The sequence below is a fragment of the Myodes glareolus genome, chromosome 6, assembly GCF_982192425.1.
Source record: "Myodes glareolus chromosome 6, mMyoGla1.1, whole genome shotgun sequence".
Lineage (NCBI taxonomy): Eukaryota > Metazoa > Chordata > Mammalia > Rodentia > Cricetidae > Myodes > Myodes glareolus.
This window is the reverse complement of record NC_142031.1, coordinates 38,565,036-38,581,676: the sequence shown is the minus strand read 5'-3', so window position 1 is coordinate 38,581,676 and position 16,641 is coordinate 38,565,036. Positions and strand designations below refer to the sequence as shown.

Here is a 16,641-nt window from a genome sequence, read left to right as displayed (position 1 = left end):
CAAAGGTAATTACAATAATGTTATAAGTTTGGCTCATTTGTTATAAATAGTGCTTATTTCCTTTTTTTGGAGACAAGATTTCTCTGGGTCACAGCCCTGGCTGTCCTGTAACTCACTCTGCTCGCCCCTGCCTCCTGAGTGCTGGTATTGATGGCACGTGCCAACATTTCCTTTTCTTTACTTTTGGGTTTTTGAGATAAGATCTCATGTAGCCCAGGATGGCTTTCCATTCCAGATCTTACTACCCCTCTCAAGCGGTCAGGTTCACAGGTCAGTGCTGTCACCTGTGGCTGTGTTTCTTAAAGGGATGCACACATCTCCAGAAGAGAAATGTATTGGCTTTGAAGAGACAGAAAACCCCGGGAGCCACGTTCTTTCCCTCTCTGTAGCAGTGACCCCCCCCCCCCCGCCCCAGCCCTGGGAACTTACCTGAACAGGAGAGCATCATCTGTTAAGAATTTCGGCAAGTTGGAATCTCGTAGAGCTCTGATGAGGACCACGTCTTCACTTAGGTCTGGGTTCTCTCTTTTCAGAGATCTAAATTCAAGAGAATCATTAAGATGACAGTGAAGATAAAATAAAATGTTGTAAAGTTGTAGGTCAGGGACTCCACGGAGACTCCTGCTAAAGGCTTGTCTTCCTGTGTGTGTTGATTCGCCTCTATCACGGCTCAGGAGTAAGTCCATCGTTGGCTATAAAGCCTAGAGGATAGTGACAGGCACATTGTCTCAAATACCCTCCCCCAGCAACTAGACTCTGCTCCGTCTGGATTTGGAGCCCTGTGGATGTATCACAATGACTCACTTCCCTGGCACTTTTTGTTCCCTCTGTCCAGGATGCTCTGCCTTTCTCTTTTGCCTGCTCCTTTAAAAAATATTTCTTTTATTTATTATTTGTGTGTGTGTGTCTGCACACACACACACACACACACACACACACACACACACACGAAGGCCAAAAAGGGCTGTCAGATCCCTTAGAGCTGGAATTACACTCAATAATGAGCTACCCAATGTGGGTGCTGAGAATCAAACTCAGGTCCTCTGGACAAGCAGAAAGTGCTTTTACATGTTGAGCCATTTCTCCAAACCCTTGTCTGCTCTTATTTTCCCTTCAAAAGCAGCCCAGTTAGCCTCTTCTCTAGAAAGCCCCCGTAGGCTAGTCTGTCTTCTCTGCAGCAGACTTTAGGCAGAGCCCCATTGTCGCCCTCACCCCGCCGTATAGAATGATGACTGTGCATTCGTCAGTCTCACTGTGGGGATGAAGTTGCATTCTCTTAATGCCAACAGACCTGCTTCCTCAGCACTGAGATTGCAAGCATGCACCATCATGCTTTGTTTTCTTACGTGGCTTCTGAGGATGCGACATTCGCATGGCTAGCGCTTTAGAAATTGAGCTAGCTCCCTTTGGATTTCTTACCCAGCCATGACCAGTACGGACTTGACAGCTCTCATGCCGAAGTCATAGTGATCCTGCTGGGACAGCTGCTCACTGCAGAGCTTGTACATCTGCGTCATCTTTCTCGCTAGTATCTTACTGGATTCAAAGCCTTCCGAATACAGAATTACCTAGGAGATAAAATAGAACACAGTGCTTTTGTTGTCTTCCCTTCAACATAGGAGCCTGCTATGGATGTACCTGCCATCTGCCCTAGACATCACACTTTTCTACTGCTTAGTGAGGAGACAGCTATTGAAGAACATGGTAGTAACATGGCCAGCTGCCTCGCACTCCTGCACCGGTTACCCCTGCCGTACCCTCCACTGTGAGTCAACGCAAAACCTTTCTTCCATCAGTTGTTCTTGTCAGACATTTTGTAACAGCATGGAGAAGAGTAAAGGATAGAATGAGAAGAGTCTCCTGTGTCCCAGAAGAGTGACAGGTAGAGCACTGTCAGGGCTGTGAGTAGTGATTCTGCCAGCTCTCCAGGCAGTGATGGAGCCTTGGTGACCGCTGGTCTGAGGAGCAGCTGTGTTCAGTTTTTAAAAGTGGTCATACAGAGTTGAACGGTGGTGTCAATTCTGAGCACAAAAGCAAGGATCGGTTTCTTTAGACTGAGGAGAGCTACTCTGGTGAGATGGAATTACTATTTGCTCCCTATAGTCAAGGCAACCTAAGCAAAGATTTGCGGCCCTTCTCCAGCCTAGAAAGCTGCTGTCTTTATTTACATTTATTTAGTGTGTGTGTGTGTGTGTGTGTGTGTGTGTGTGTGTGTGTGAGAGAGAGAGAGAGAGAGAGAGAGAGAGAGAGAGAGAGAGAGAGAGAACGTGGTGTGTGGCTGTGCATGTATCACTGCATGCCTGTGAAAGGCTCAGGGATTGAATTCAGGTTTTCAGGACGGCAAGCACCTTTGCCTGCTGAGCCATTTTGCAGCCTAAATCTTAGTGTCTTCCACAGCAGAGGTAGGAACGGAGTGCTCCTTCTACCCATCACACCAGTGATCTGCCCCAACCGCAGCAGGTGAGTTCGGAAGCAGGGCTTGAATCGTGCAGCCCAGCCATTGCCTTCTGCTTTCTTCGTGGCTCTGCCACTGTGGATTTCACACTATAGGTGACAATGTAAGAAAGGCTGTGTGGGCAGCACGTTTCAAAGGCGCCTCCAGTCAGCCTAAGTGCTAAGATGGATGAACGGGCGGCACAGAAGCCTTGCTAGAGTCGGCGAGGCTGACTACCCAAGATTAAAGTTTAGAATAGAAAATTATTAACAGTTAAACTTGCCTAATGACCTGTAGATGTGATATGTGACAAGGTCATCTGCCTGATAAACTAAAACGGTAGCGATGAAGATAAACTCAAACGTGACTATTGTTCAGAATAAGACAAATGAAGAGGCAGATGGAGGACAAAACCTAGATTGTGTGTAAGATCAAATCCCCCTGATTCCTCAGCCATAGAGGAAAAGGAGGAAGGCTTCTGTTAGGGTTTCAGTCAGTGTGCCTCCTATCCTAGGTGGCTTCCCAGCTTTGCAAGGTCAGAAAGTGAACTACCAGTGCTCTTATTATGAGTGAGGATATTTGTCACTATTAAAAGCATTTGCTGATGAGAAACCCTGACTGTTTTCATCTGTGACACCGACAGAAAGCATGCCCAGAAGATTGGACTTTGAAATTTCTCCAGTTCAGGACTGAGCAGCACAACAGTAGGCAAAGTGGGAGAGGTGAGCACATGCTGAACGGGTCGCAGAGAGAAGAGAGAACAAAGGTACAGCCTGTCTCAGCTGCCCTCCACACCACGGGAGAGGGAGATGCGAGCACATGCTGAATGGGTCACAGAGAGAAGAAAAAGCAAAGGTACAGCCTGTCTCAGCTGCCCTCCATACCACGGGAGATGTCAGCACATATGAACGGGTCGCAGACAGAAGAGAGAGCAAAAGTACTGCCTGTCTCAACTGCCCTCCCACCACCGTGTCTGCAGGAGCCGCGGGGCACCCCTGAACGCTTCAAGCATTATGCTAATTCAGCTTGAAATTCCTCTAGTGTTGGTCTGGTCTAGTTGTAATCAATTCCTTTTACTTCAGGTAGAAGATTCTTTAATAATTCAAAAGAATGTATTAGCCGCAGGAGGAACCGGTGCTTTCCGAGAAATTCCATTCTGAAAGGGGAAGCGTCCATCGATATGAAATGCAGCCCAGGGCTCAAGGGAGCTTTTGGAGTACTGAAAGGAAGCCCTGTATTTTGGTCTTGGCGCCAGACAGATGAATCTCTGTTCAAATATTTGCTCCTATCCGTATGAGCTGTACGTACTTTATTGTATATAAAGCATACTTCATTAAAAGTGCTCTGAGAAACACGTAAAGCTTTTACACATGGAGTCTAAACTAGGATGAAAGAATAAAGACATTCAAATAAAAGGATTCCTTGGTAGATGTAGAAACATTAATCAATCGCAAATAATTGATTTATTAATGATTACTGCCTTCAACTTAAACTGTTACAGACTACAAACAAACCCCCTTCTTCATAAGCAAGTGATTATTAATATTCAAGTGATTAATACAGCTTTGACTCAATTCTTCTTCCTAATTTTGTCTTTTTTGAGATAAAGTCTCACTATATCACCCAAGGTGGTTTGAACTCACAGCAATCCTTCCATTTTAGCCTTATGAGGACTGAGATTAGAGGCATGGGGCAACAGACTGGGCTCCAATACTTTTTGGCTCTAATTAAATTTACATCCAAAGAGAAGTGGGGATAATGCTGTCTTTTTAGAACAAATCCCAACACTTAAACTCCTAGAGATGAACTGATTAAAGCCCAGTAAGTGTGTTAATTAAATGCAATGACTCATTCAATTTTTAGGAGTCTGCTAGATTCTGTAAACCAGCTGGGGATTTCTGGATACTAGAAGAAAACAAAAAAACACATAGATTGAGACATTCTCTGTTCACACAAATTTGCACTCAGTGTGAGTAATAAGGAACAGTCATGGCTTGGGTGCTTAGAAAGCGAGACACTGAAGCTGAGTTGTCAACTTGTCACAATCTAGAATTGCCTACAAGAGATTCTGAATGATGGATTGCCTCCATCGGGTTGGCCTGTGGTTATGTCTATGGGGGATTGTCTTCACTGTCTGTTGTGAAAGAAGCCTTTGTCTTGAGAGAATTAGATGGCAAATAAGACAAACCATGCTTAATTAAAACCCTGCTTCGTTACAGTCTGAAGCTCACCTCTGCGATCAGCGCGTAATTGGGAACCATCATGGCGAACGGTCTGAACAGGGCTTTCAGGTTGTCCGGCAGTTCCGTTCTGCCAGCGTAGCCGGGGTTCATGGTGATGAAAGCGGCACAGGTCATGATGAGCTTGATTTCCCGGCCCTCAAACATAAATCTGGACAGCTGTGCAAAGAGAAAGTCTAAGAAACGAGCACTTCTCTGAGCGTTTGTAAATTCTTTCACACAATCATCTCTGGGACCAGAGACTCAGTTAAAAGGAGCAGCCAAGCAGAGTCCACCGGGTCCTGTTGTGGGATGGGGGAAGCTTTCTCTTGATCTGCCTACTTCCTGTCTCTTTTGGGGTCAGTGTTCCCTGCTCTCTACTTCCCTGCCTCACCCTGCCCAAGCTGAGCCAGACTTGAACGCTTTCGGTCTCGACATCCACCGAGATTCTTCAGCTTACCTTCCACGGCTTGACTGATCAGCCCGCTCCACTCCTTCTTGTTGGTCTCCCCCGGGGAAATCCCAGTCTGGTTTAAGCTTATGAGTGATGTGGCCTATTTATGACCACATTACCTTCTCTTGCCCTTAACAGTAAATGATTACTGAACACCTGTGGAAGGCCAAGCCAGGGTGAGTCAGGGAGACACGGAGTTGAAGGGTGCTCACGCTTGAGCCCTGCTGTGTGCACTCAGGCCCAGACTGGGTCCACCCCATGTGGCACATGCAACAGTCTTGGTGGTGGTGTGGTGGAGGTGGTGGTGGTTGTAGTCGTGGTGTGGTTGTGTGTTGTATGGTGTGGTGGTGTGGTGTGGTGTGGTTGTGGTAGTGTGGTGTGGTGGTGTGGTGTGGTGATGTAGTGGTGTGGTGTGGTGTGGTGTGGTCTGGTCTGGTGGTGTAGTGTGGTGGTGTGGTGTGGTTGTGTCTTGTGGTGGTGGTGTGGTGTGGTGGTGTGGTGGTGTGTGGTAGTGGTTGTGTGGTGTGTGGTAGTGGTTGTGTGGTGTGGTGGTGGTGGTGTGGTGTGGTGTGGTGGTGATGTGGTGTGGTGTGGTGGTGGTGCAGTGTGGTGTGGTGTGGTAGTGGTGTGGTGTGATATGGTGGTGTGGTGGTGTGGTGGTGGTCTGGTGGTGTGTGTGCATACGAAACCCATGCTGGGAACAGATCGGCATCTGGAGACCTGGGACACAGGGTGTGGTGGGGGAATGGTTGGTGGGGTGCTATGTGGACGGTGGAAGGGCGTTTTAGGTTGATAACTGGGCAGTTTTCAGGTGGAAGGAATAAGAACAAAAAAGAACATTGCACATTTGGGGAACAAGAGAAACCTACTTAGCCAAAGGGCGACAAAGTTCAGAGAGAAGCGTAGGCGGGCCTGATGCTGTGGACTGTCCCCACTGGCTCTTATTTGGACATTCCCTTCCCAGCTGGTGGTGCTGTTTCAGAAAGCATGGGAGCTTTGGGCAGGCCTCATTGGAGGAAGTGCGGTCACTAGAGGCCGGCCTTAGGTTGTATAGCCGGGCACACATGCTGTCTGCTCTCTATTTCCTGACTGACCAGTTACCTCACACACCTAACCGCATGCCTTCATCATCAAGTCTTAGCCTCTAAGCCTTTATGCCATCCCTTCTCCATCACGAAGGGCTGTATTACCTCTAACTAAGTCACAATCACCCGCTTTTCCCTCAGTTGCTCTCGGTGGGCAGTTTTCACGGCAATGAGGAAAGGAACAGGTACACCGGGCTCCCAGCACCGAGAGTCTTGTAGTCTGAGTTGAAGAGCTTTCATTTGTCTCACGGCTTGTGGGAAGCAAAGAAGACTAGAGTGATGGAGTAGAGGTGACCGTGGAGAGTTTGGGCCAACTACAGACTGGGGAGACCAGAGCCAAAATCTGAGAAGTACATGTATGGATGAAGGGCTCCCCACAGATGCAGTTCATACCATCTAGGAACAGTTTAGAATCTAGGCTGAAAGTAAAGAGACAGAACAGCTGATGCTAAGGTTCCGAGTTGGGACAGTGAGCGAGGGTGCTGTCCTAGGCCAGACTATAGGAGCAGACCAGGGTGGGGTTGGGCCCTGTGTCATTGCCTGGAAAGAAAACGCTGAGTGACCTGGCTGTTGTGGAACGGATGCTTTCACTGCTCAAGACTCTACACTTAGGTTTGAATTTCTTCATTGGTTCTAGGGGCTTAGCCCACTCCAACTACCTGGCTGCCCTCCAGCTGGGAAGGCTCCAGCCCACCTCCATTCTGTCTGGCTCATGCCCCCTTTGCTTTCCAGAGATGCTCTAGCAAGATGGTAATGATTTGCAAATTCTCTCTGGAAATCTTTGCATTTGACCCACACCTTTGCAGAGTAGGTGAGTTTAGTAGAAGCAGGACAGAATGGAGGGGTCGCTTGGATTCCGGGGTGTATCTTAATTCTGTGGCATCCATAGAAATAATTTTTGACTTCTTTGAATCGTTTTCACCTGTAATCATCTCCTCCTTCACAAAAGGTTAATGAAAACGCAAAAGCAACACAGAGATTCGCTCACTTAGCCACTCACTAAAAGTCCAGTCCCTACTTCCTTTTTTTTCCTATAATTTGCTACTTTGCAGAAGTCATAAAAATCCTTAACATTTTTTGGTTTTTGTTTTAATTAAAATATCTTGCCCTATTTCCTGTATGGTTGTCTTGTCAGTCATCTTCCCCAGGACTCTGAGAAGACATGGGCATGTGCAGGTGCAGCCTTGAAGCTTTGTCGGGGGGACTGCAAAGGGACAGAGCCTATGCTCACCTACGACATAGGACAGAGGCTGGAGAGAGTGACCTCCTGGGGTTTCCACACTGGACTTAATAACTCCTTACCAGGGCACCTTTCAACAGCAATTGGCTCCTGAGCTGGCGTGAATCCAAAGATTCCCAGCTTTGCAATATGAACTTATGGAGCCCAAGGAAGTCTGAGCGTCTTCTGGAAGGAGTTGAGGGGAATTAGGAGACTTGGGGCAGTTAGTTCCCTGAAAGGAATGAGGAAGATTCTGGTTTATGTAGGCTAATTTGTGCTGCTCTTTGGTGATCAAACCTAGAAGGCTCTTCCTTCACAGCCCTCACCTCCCCAACACGAAAGCCCTTCTTCAGCAGTGACTCACACGGGGGATGCTAAGTAGCAGGCTCGCTCAGAATCTCTATTTGGTCCTCAGACTTTCCCTTTCAGCGAGCTCCAAAAAGCTCACCTGAAGGGTATGGACTCCCTGAGCCTCTCAAGTTTTCTCTGCTATTTTCTCACCAGCACTAGGTCGGCCCTGGAGTAAGGAAGAAAATTGTGGGGCCCAGAAAACGTGGAACTCAAGAAGCATCAGGTAAGTAAATGTCAAAAGCAAGGAGAAGAAAAGTGAGGAAGAAAGTGTGTGTGTGTGTGTGTGTGTGTGTGTGTGTGTGTACACCTTGGGATGGGAAGGAGGGTTTCCTGAGCTCAGGCACTCATTCTCACAGTCTCTGTATGCCCAGCACAGCATTTGTATGTTTGTGAATGTGTGTGTCTATATACATTATGTGTATGTTTGTGTGTGTGTGTGTGTGTGTGTGTGTGTGTGTGCGCGCGCACACGCCTTGTGGGTGGGAAGGAAGGTTTCCTAAGCTCAGACACTAGTTCTCACAGTCTCTGTATGCCCAGCACAGCATCTGTTTCTTCATTTTGCTTAGATCAGGACTGCATCTACCCCCGTCAGCCCTGTTACTATGGCACTCCCTGATTATACTGAAACAATGTCCTTCCCAAGGCACCGCTTGCTGAATTAAAGAGCAGTTCGAGAAAGCTGCACTGACAGCCAGCCGCCCCGACATCTCACCTTTGCAGCCTTGGCATTCCTGATGGTGATGAGTTGCTGGGCAATGACTGACAAGACTTCAATATCAATTCGATTGAATTCGTCAAAGCAGCACCAGGCCCCCGACTGCGCCAAGCCGCTGAAGAAGCGCCCCATCATCTGAAATGCAAGCAGAGCTAATCAACTTCAGCCTGCACTGTTGGTCTCCTCTAAGGTGTACAATGTGGAGCTGAGACACAGAGGAAAAGAAGTGGCCTTTGGAGCGTTGTTACTGTTGGTGTTCTAGTAATGATGCACACTACATACCAGAAGCAAGCACATATCTACAGGAGGACATAGCCTTTTACTTCTCTTTAGTGGTTTAAATCCAACTTTTCTCTTAAATAAAATGATAATGTGTATCATATGTCCTTGGGGAATTTTTACTCGTAACCTTCACTTATCTATGGCAAATACTTGCAGGTTCTTAAAAAGTGTAACTCACTAAAGAAACAGACTTGGGAGTTTTAAAGAGGCCTTGCAGAATTTCACTAGTGGGGTTTCTGTTGTCTCTGAAAGGTATGCACTGTGGCAGGCAGTGCATGAGCGCCCCCAAGCATAGGCACCACTGCGCTGTCAGTAGGCCTTGATTTCATCTTTTTAAAAAGGATTTATTTATTTACTTATTTATTTTGCTTTTTTCTTTTTGAGAGTTTCTTTGTGTAACAGCTCTGGCTGTCCTGGAACTCACTCTGTAGACCAGGCTGGCATCATACTCACAAAGATCCACCTGCCTCTGCCTCCTGAGTGCTGGGATTAAAGGCGTGCACTAGAGAATCTTGGTGGCATATATGTATGTGCACCTTGTGGGTGCAGTGTCCACTGAAGCCAAAAGAGGGCGCTGGATCCCTAAGAACACTTGGGAGCCACCATGTGACAGCCAGGAACTGAACCTGGAGCTTGCAAGAGCTTCCATTGCTCTTATCTCCTGAGCTCAGCCAGTTTTCCAGCCCCTGCTGATTTATTCTATAGCAGAATCCTAATGGTGAATGAAAATGATTGTAATTGTGCCATCAAAAGTGTACAATGTCTTTGAAGACTGGAGTTTTTGGTTGATATTCCTTTACAGTATGTGTGTTTCTAAGAATGGAACCGATGCACTTTTTGTCTCAAGGTCAAGTGAGCAGGACAGTGACCATTCTTCCTCCTGTTCCAGCAAGCATAGGTTTATATGTCTCTCTTTGTGTGGGTGTTTCTTCATTTGTGTGTCTATACTCATACCTGATCCCATGTGACAAAATCATGATGCAAAGGGGAAAATAATGACAGGAAGAAAATTTTGGGAAAAGAATTGCCAGGAGATGGAAAAACATTGAAACAGATCCTATATTTGAGAAAAGTTTAGCCCAAGGTAGAAAAAAACTGGGCCTTCTTCAATGGGACCTTCAAGAATTTCTAAATATCAGGACATGCAGGACAATTCGTGGTTCCTCATCAATCGGTCTTTCCTTCTCCTCTTCTGCGTGGGAAACACAGGGTTGTTGAGTTGAGATCTCAGCACCGACTTTTCCCATATCAGATTAAAATGCCAGAATCTCAGTATAGACAAAGGAGGTTGATTTAGGGGAGATATGAGATTATGGGAGACAAGGACATTGGTGGCAGGGACAGGAAAGCAGAGACAAGGAAAGAAAGATGATTTCAGATCTCTCAATTCAGTTGTTGATAACCCAGTAATAATAAAAGATGACTCTACTTAGGAATGAAAGCACCTGAAACGTGAACACTTTGAAAGAAAGTCCTCAGTTGCTCTTGGCTGAGGAGGACTGTGGGAGTTTGAAATCCAGTTCTCACATGATTTGACTATATCAAAAGTCCAGCAGATGCAAAGAGCGGCCTGGCCTCTCCCAAAACACATCTTAGTATGATACATTGGTGTAGCATGAGGGGCTGGCTTGTTGGGGTTTCCCGTCCAGCCCGGTACCCAACAGCCGGCAAATCCCAAAGAAAATCACACACAGGACTCCATAAGGTTATAAACTGATTGGCCCATTAGGTCAGGCTACTTATTAGCTCTTATAACTTATGTTACCCCATTATCCTTATCTATGTTAGCACATGGCTCCGTACCTTTCTCAGCAGGGCAAGTTACATGCTGCCTCTTCAGTGGTCTGCACAGGAATGGCTGAGGAACCTTTCTCCTCCCTAGCCTTATCCTATTCTCATTACTCTGCCTCTACTTCCTGTCTGGTTGACCCGCCTATACTTCCTGCCTGGTCAATCAGCGTTTTATTAAAATACATGATTGACAGAATACAGATATTTCTCCCGCACCACATTGGCCTGGAATGCAAAACTATCTGCCTGTCTAACAGAGGGCGGTCCCAACTAGTGATTTTAAGAAAGGATGCTTCACCAGGATGTGGTGGCACACACCTTTAGTCTCAGTACTTGGAGGACCGAGGCTGGCAGATATCTGTGAGTCCAAGGCCAGCCTAATCTACAAAGTCAGCTCCAGAACAGCCAGGCCTGCACAGAGAAACCCTTTTGAAAAACTTAAAAAATAAAACGATGCTTCTCGCTATCAACAAATTTTTTGCAAGTCAGGCAGATTTTTAGGTGTGTGTGTATGTGTGTGTGTATGCACATGTATGTGCACATGTATGCAGGTACCTGCAGAGGCCAGAAGAGGGCATAGGATCTCCACAGAGATAGATTGTGAGCTTTGCAGCATGGGTTCTTAGAACTGAACTTAGGTACTCTGCGATAGCAGTACACAGTTGTAAGCACTGATCCATTTCTCCAGCCCCTTTCAGTGTAAATGAAGGAGAGGGCAAAGTCTAGGAGTCAAAGGTAGAGAAGGAACCCATCGATAACCAAACACAGTTGCATTTATCACTTGGCCCAACAAGGGAGAAACCACACTTGGTGGAGTGAGCCCTGTGAGCCCTGAGGAAACCATGGGTTGTAGAACATGAGGAAAGGGGTTGGTGTAGGGGTTAGACTTGGCCCAGGAGATTTCAGCAAAGGCTCAATGAAGAAGAGTTTTGCACTGTATATAAGCAGATACAATACAATATTTAAAGATTTATTTATTTTTAAACATTTATTATTTTATTTAATGTGCATGGGTGTTTTGCCTGCATGTATGTCTATGCGCCACTTGTGGGCCTAATACCCCCAGAGGCTGGAAGAGTACGTTAGCTCTCCTAGAAGAGGAGCCACAGATGCCTGTGAGCTACCATATGAGTGCTGGAAACTGAACCTGAGTCCTCTGGGAAAGCAGTCACTACTCTTAGCCACTGAGCCATCTCTGAAACCCCAATTTAAAATTTTTATTTATGTACACGTGTCTCTCTGTGTGCGCGCATGAGTGTGCAAGTGCCTGTGAAGGCCAGAAGAGGACTCTCAGTCCCTAGAGCTAGAGTTTCAGGTGGTTGTGAGCTGGCCAATGTGGGTGCTGGGAATCAAACTCAGGTCTTCTGCAAGAACAGTGAGCACTCTTAACTGCTGAGCCATCTCTCCAGCCTCTGCTCTGTATATCAACAAATTGCAATAAACTGCCTGGCTCCAAGGATCAAACATATATGATGCTACAGCTCTAGAAGCTAGAAATCAGAAATCAGGGTATTGATAAACCATGCTTACCTAAGCAAAACATCTTTCTTGCCTCCAGATTTTAGTACTGGCAGGCAATCTGCCATTTCCCTGCTCACCCTGTGCCATTCTAACCTCTGCTTCTATTGTGTCTTTTCACATAATTTTCTCTTCTATTTATGTAACTATAGTCTCATTTCCTTCTTCTTAGAAGGGCATTGGTCACTAGATTAGGCTCATTCGGTTTTAGCATTATCTTATCTATTGGTAAAGATTCTATCCCTAAACCAGGTAGCCAGATGTCAGGACTTGACTATTTTTTGAGGAAGGAGACTCACAAACAAGAGAGCAGGGGCAATTCTGCAGTGCGCGTCGTGATATTGCCAGTCTAGGTAGCAGGCCAAAGGACAGCTGCCTGAAGCTTTGTTGAAGATGCAGCAGTTACTAGGATAGCTGGGAGAGGGGGTACTCAGTCATGTTGGGGTTCAGATGAAGTGCTTATGTCTCTTCATAAACAATTATGGTATGTTTTCTTTGTCTTATTCAATTGTGGGTATCCAGCGACTCACTCTGATGTTTATGGTTTGTGAACTCGTGGTCAACTTGAAAAGCAAATAGAATTGAATATCTCATCTATTTTAATAGAAGATCACTGGGTGATTTGTACACACAAAGGTTTTGAAAACACGGTCCCAGAGGAGGTAAAGAAAGAGACTGTTCATTGCTTGAAATAGTTCTCTCCTTTGAAGGGTAGGTAGCAACTTCTCGGTGTCAATTCTTGTCTAGGGGTCTAATTATGCCCTCAAATCCTGCAGAGAGCAGTCTTAGCATGAGTATTATGTGAGGCACCGACATTTTACATTCAGTTTCCAGACAAAACAGAGGCAAGTATTGAATAATGTGCAAATGTCACAAACTGTGACAGAAAATGGAAGGTAGGAGGCTGGAAGGCTGTGTCACAAAAAGTCTTACTTAATGAATTTGTAGTGTTCAAAGTTTCTAACAATAAAGACATAAATATATACATTTTTTTTTTATTTTCCTAACACCTACCAGAAGCACTAAGAAGCCAGCATGAATCTCTGCAAGTACCAAGGTATCTTTCAGGGTGTCTGTGAGGTCTAAGCATTTCACAACTGTACTAAAGCGCTATCTGTCTTTCACACTCAACTACCTGCAAAAATTATTAAACTATTCCTCTTTTCAGCATACAGTTCTATCAGAGACTCGAGTTTCTTCAGACAATTCAACCAAAACCATAAGCCTCAAGGGATTAAATACAAAATAAAATATAAAAATCTAGCTGCTATTCATTTTCCCAATCACCAAAGATTTAAAAAGACATAAATAACCTGTAAGTTTTTTGCTTGCAAAGTTTTTTTTCCACAAAATGGATGTTTATATTAACATCATTATTGGTATTTTAAGTCAAATAGATATATAAAATACATTATCTTTAATTTCTAGCAAGTGAAATACCAATGGCTACAATTTATCTTGATAAATTTTTAACATATAAAAGGACCCCAGGACCAAAGGTACTAAAAACCTTACCTTTAATTCTCCCACCACCCATGTACTTCAATTCCTTGAAGGCTGCTTCTATCTTTGGTGGTGTGGGAAAATCACATTCATTAGGCAAGCGTTTCAGTAGTGAGCTGCGCATCAGCCTTCGCACTTCTCACTATGTATTGGTGTCTCTCGATGGCCCATCTTCTATGAAGTTAGATTTTACTCCTCTGTCTTCCCTGTATGCATTCTAGCCCATATGGCTTTTACTTTACTTACTTATGGTTAGAGTTTAAGAGATTGTTTTATTATTTAGGTGTGTGTGTGTGTGTGTGTGTGTGTGTGTGTGTGTGTGTGTGTGTGTGTAAACAGTGTCTATGGCGGCCAGAAGAGGGTGTCAGACACCCTGGAACTAGAGTTAAGGAGGGCTGTGAGCCACCTCACGTGGGTGCTAGGAATGGAACTCAGGTTTTCTGCAGGTGTACCAAGCACTCTTAACTGCTGAGCCATCTTTCCAGTCACCCCCACCTGCGCTGTATAGATCCTCTTTTTAAAAGCGCGCTCTTTGACATGTCTCCCCTGCACTGACTCTTACCCAGACGACCCGGCCCACCACATGCTGACTTGCTCTGCTCACCCTGTTTTCACACCATTTCTCTGCTCGCCCTCATCTGTCTCTCCTTGTTTTAATTCACGTTGCAAACGATGAAAACTGATGAAAGCATTCAATATTTGTATTCAGATTAAAAATTACAACACACCTTGTAGTCCAAACCATCAGAGCAGTTGAAGACCACACACTGGATGGCGAGAGCTTTTGCTAGGTCTTTGGTGGTCTCTGTTTTCCCAGTGCCAGCAGGTCCGGCAGGTGCGCCTCCGAGATCAAGCTGCAAAGCCCCCATAAGGCAAAGATAGCAACGATCCTGAAGAAATCAATCAATTGTCATTATTGAAAGGAAGTGACTTTATTTACAAATTCATAGGTCTAGTTGATTTATTTAATAGAAGTGTTGGGGGGGGGTGGAGGGGTGGATGGGTGCACTCACATGTGTGTGGGATAGTCATATAGGTGCGTGTGTATCAGTGGTCAACACTAGGTGTCTTCCTCAATCACTCTCCACCTGAGGTCTCTCCCTGGTTTGGTTAGGCTGCTTGGCCAGTGATCTGCAAGGATCTTCCTGTTTCAGCCTCTACAGCACTGTGGTTACAGCACGTGCCCCCATGCCCAGCTTCTTATATAGGTGCCAGGGATCTGAACTTAAGTCTATGCTTGCATGGCAAGCACTTTCCAGAATGAAGCATCTCCCTGGCCCTGAAAAATTTTAACTGAAAGATGCCCACAGACACAGGCACAGAAATCAAACAAAACATCTCTCTGTTTTATAGAGATGTAGTAATGTTGAGTACTTTCCATGCTGTTCGGGTGAAAAGGTGATCAATAACGATCAATAACGTACTGTGAGAGGAGTGATGACCAGTCTTGGGCATGCTCCCAAATACTCGTAGCCATAGGTGTACTGGGAGAGCGCCATTCTAGCCACACAGTTATCCAGGTCTATATCCCAATAATAGCGCAGCTGTCTCTGCCAGTCAAAGGAGTCGGCTGTGTCTACCTACAGCAGTGATAGAAATGGTGGATGTGTTAGACACACACACGGAATCCGCAGATTGCCATGCCATTTTCCATCAATGAAACATTTACCTTGGCTTGAACCAGCTCAGTAACTATATCTCTTGCATGCACATCAATGGTAATCAAGGCAGTTATGATATTTCTGTGTAACCTAGGAAGAGAGCCTCGAACTAGTGCAGCCAGGGCATTTAACCTCTGTGAATTAAAGAAGAATTGTTGTAGTGAATGCTCAACATCAGCTTGCAATATGTATCTCCATTATTAAATTTAAAGTAGATTTTTGCTAAAAAAAAAAAACCTAACTAGAAAACTTTATAATTCTGTGACAAAATAATACAATGTCTTACGTAATTTTCATAAGACTTCTATGAAGTGTAGACTATCTGGACACCATTTTTGTAGTTAAGCAAACTGATAATCAGAGAAGGTCAATAACTAGATGGTTGTCACAGAGCTTTGAAATAGTAAGATTGGACCCGAGTGGACATGCTTCTTGAAAACCCTTGATACATGATGAAGTCTCTGGCTGAGGAGTAGGTTGCTCTACCTAGAAATTCACCAGATATGGTGCATGCACATGCCTTTACTCCTAGCACTCAAAGGCAAAAGCTGGTGCATCATTGTGGGGCTAGCCTGGCCTACAAGGAGGTCCAGGTCATCCTGGTGATGCTTCTCATTTGTAGTTATCCACTAATAACAATAAAAGAACATTGCAGAACACTTTAACCAGACCAATGACTAAATAAATTCAAATACTTTAGCGCCCTATTTACCCCAGAGCACCACATCCTTATCTAAGTAGTGCGGCGCCTCTGAGGGTCTTATACTTCTGGGTTGGGTTTTCCTCTGTTGCGCCCAGATCAGGGGCTCTGTCTGCAGATGACTGTGGGACTTTCTCTGGGGATCTACTTCTCTGTTTTAGGACTCCAGAGAGAGAATCCCACTGACAGTCTCCTGTGGTGTTTCTGCTTCCCTTTCCCTGTTCTCTGTCTCAGGGGTGAATCTTTAGTAACGCAGTGGCACTTGGAAGAACAGTTAAATTTGGAGCTGAAGATCAGGCCTAGGTCCGTGTTGAAAATACAGCAGATAGATACCGTATCTTTGGTGTCTAGATTGTGTTTCCACTCTGTTGTCTCCTTTGCTGGGAAAAGCTTTATAATTGAGTACAGTCCCATTGTCTGTTTCTGCTTTGGCTGTCATGGCCAGAATACCAGTGTGAAGGACAATGTCATGGCACTTTTTTGGCTTTCAGTCATATGTTTAAATCTTTCCCAAATCTACTTTGAATTGAATTTTATATGTGGTATAAGATAACAATAAGAAAATACCAAATGGCTCAAATTTAAAGGTGGGAAAATTACTTGAGTAGTATTTTTCTCAAGCATAGATACCGACTGTCCAGGATCTATATCTGTATCTATGTATCCACATTTGATGCTGATTATCTCTAGTCACCAGGCATGTTACTAT

The 16,641-nt window shown here is 45.1% G+C and overlaps 1 protein-coding gene across 1 annotated transcript in view; it reads right to left on the bottom strand.

Annotated features, from left to right (window-relative positions):
- Positions 1 to 16,641, bottom strand: part of Dnah6 (dynein axonemal heavy chain 6) — a 205,615-nt gene that overhangs the window by 114,094 nt on the left and 74,880 nt on the right. Inside the window, exons 27-33 of the mRNA XM_087907121.1 lie at positions 15,241 to 15,366; positions 14,996 to 15,151; positions 14,300 to 14,461; positions 8,475 to 8,612; positions 4,666 to 4,833; positions 1,420 to 1,568; positions 430 to 537 (exon numbers count right to left, since the gene is read on the bottom strand). Coding sequence (XP_087763247.1) covers positions 430 to 537; positions 1,420 to 1,568; positions 4,666 to 4,833; positions 8,475 to 8,612; positions 14,300 to 14,461; positions 14,996 to 15,151; positions 15,241 to 15,366 — 1,007 coding nt within the window. The remainder of the gene's footprint in view (positions 1 to 429; positions 538 to 1,419; positions 1,569 to 4,665; positions 4,834 to 8,474; positions 8,613 to 14,299; positions 14,462 to 14,995; positions 15,152 to 15,240; positions 15,367 to 16,641) is intronic.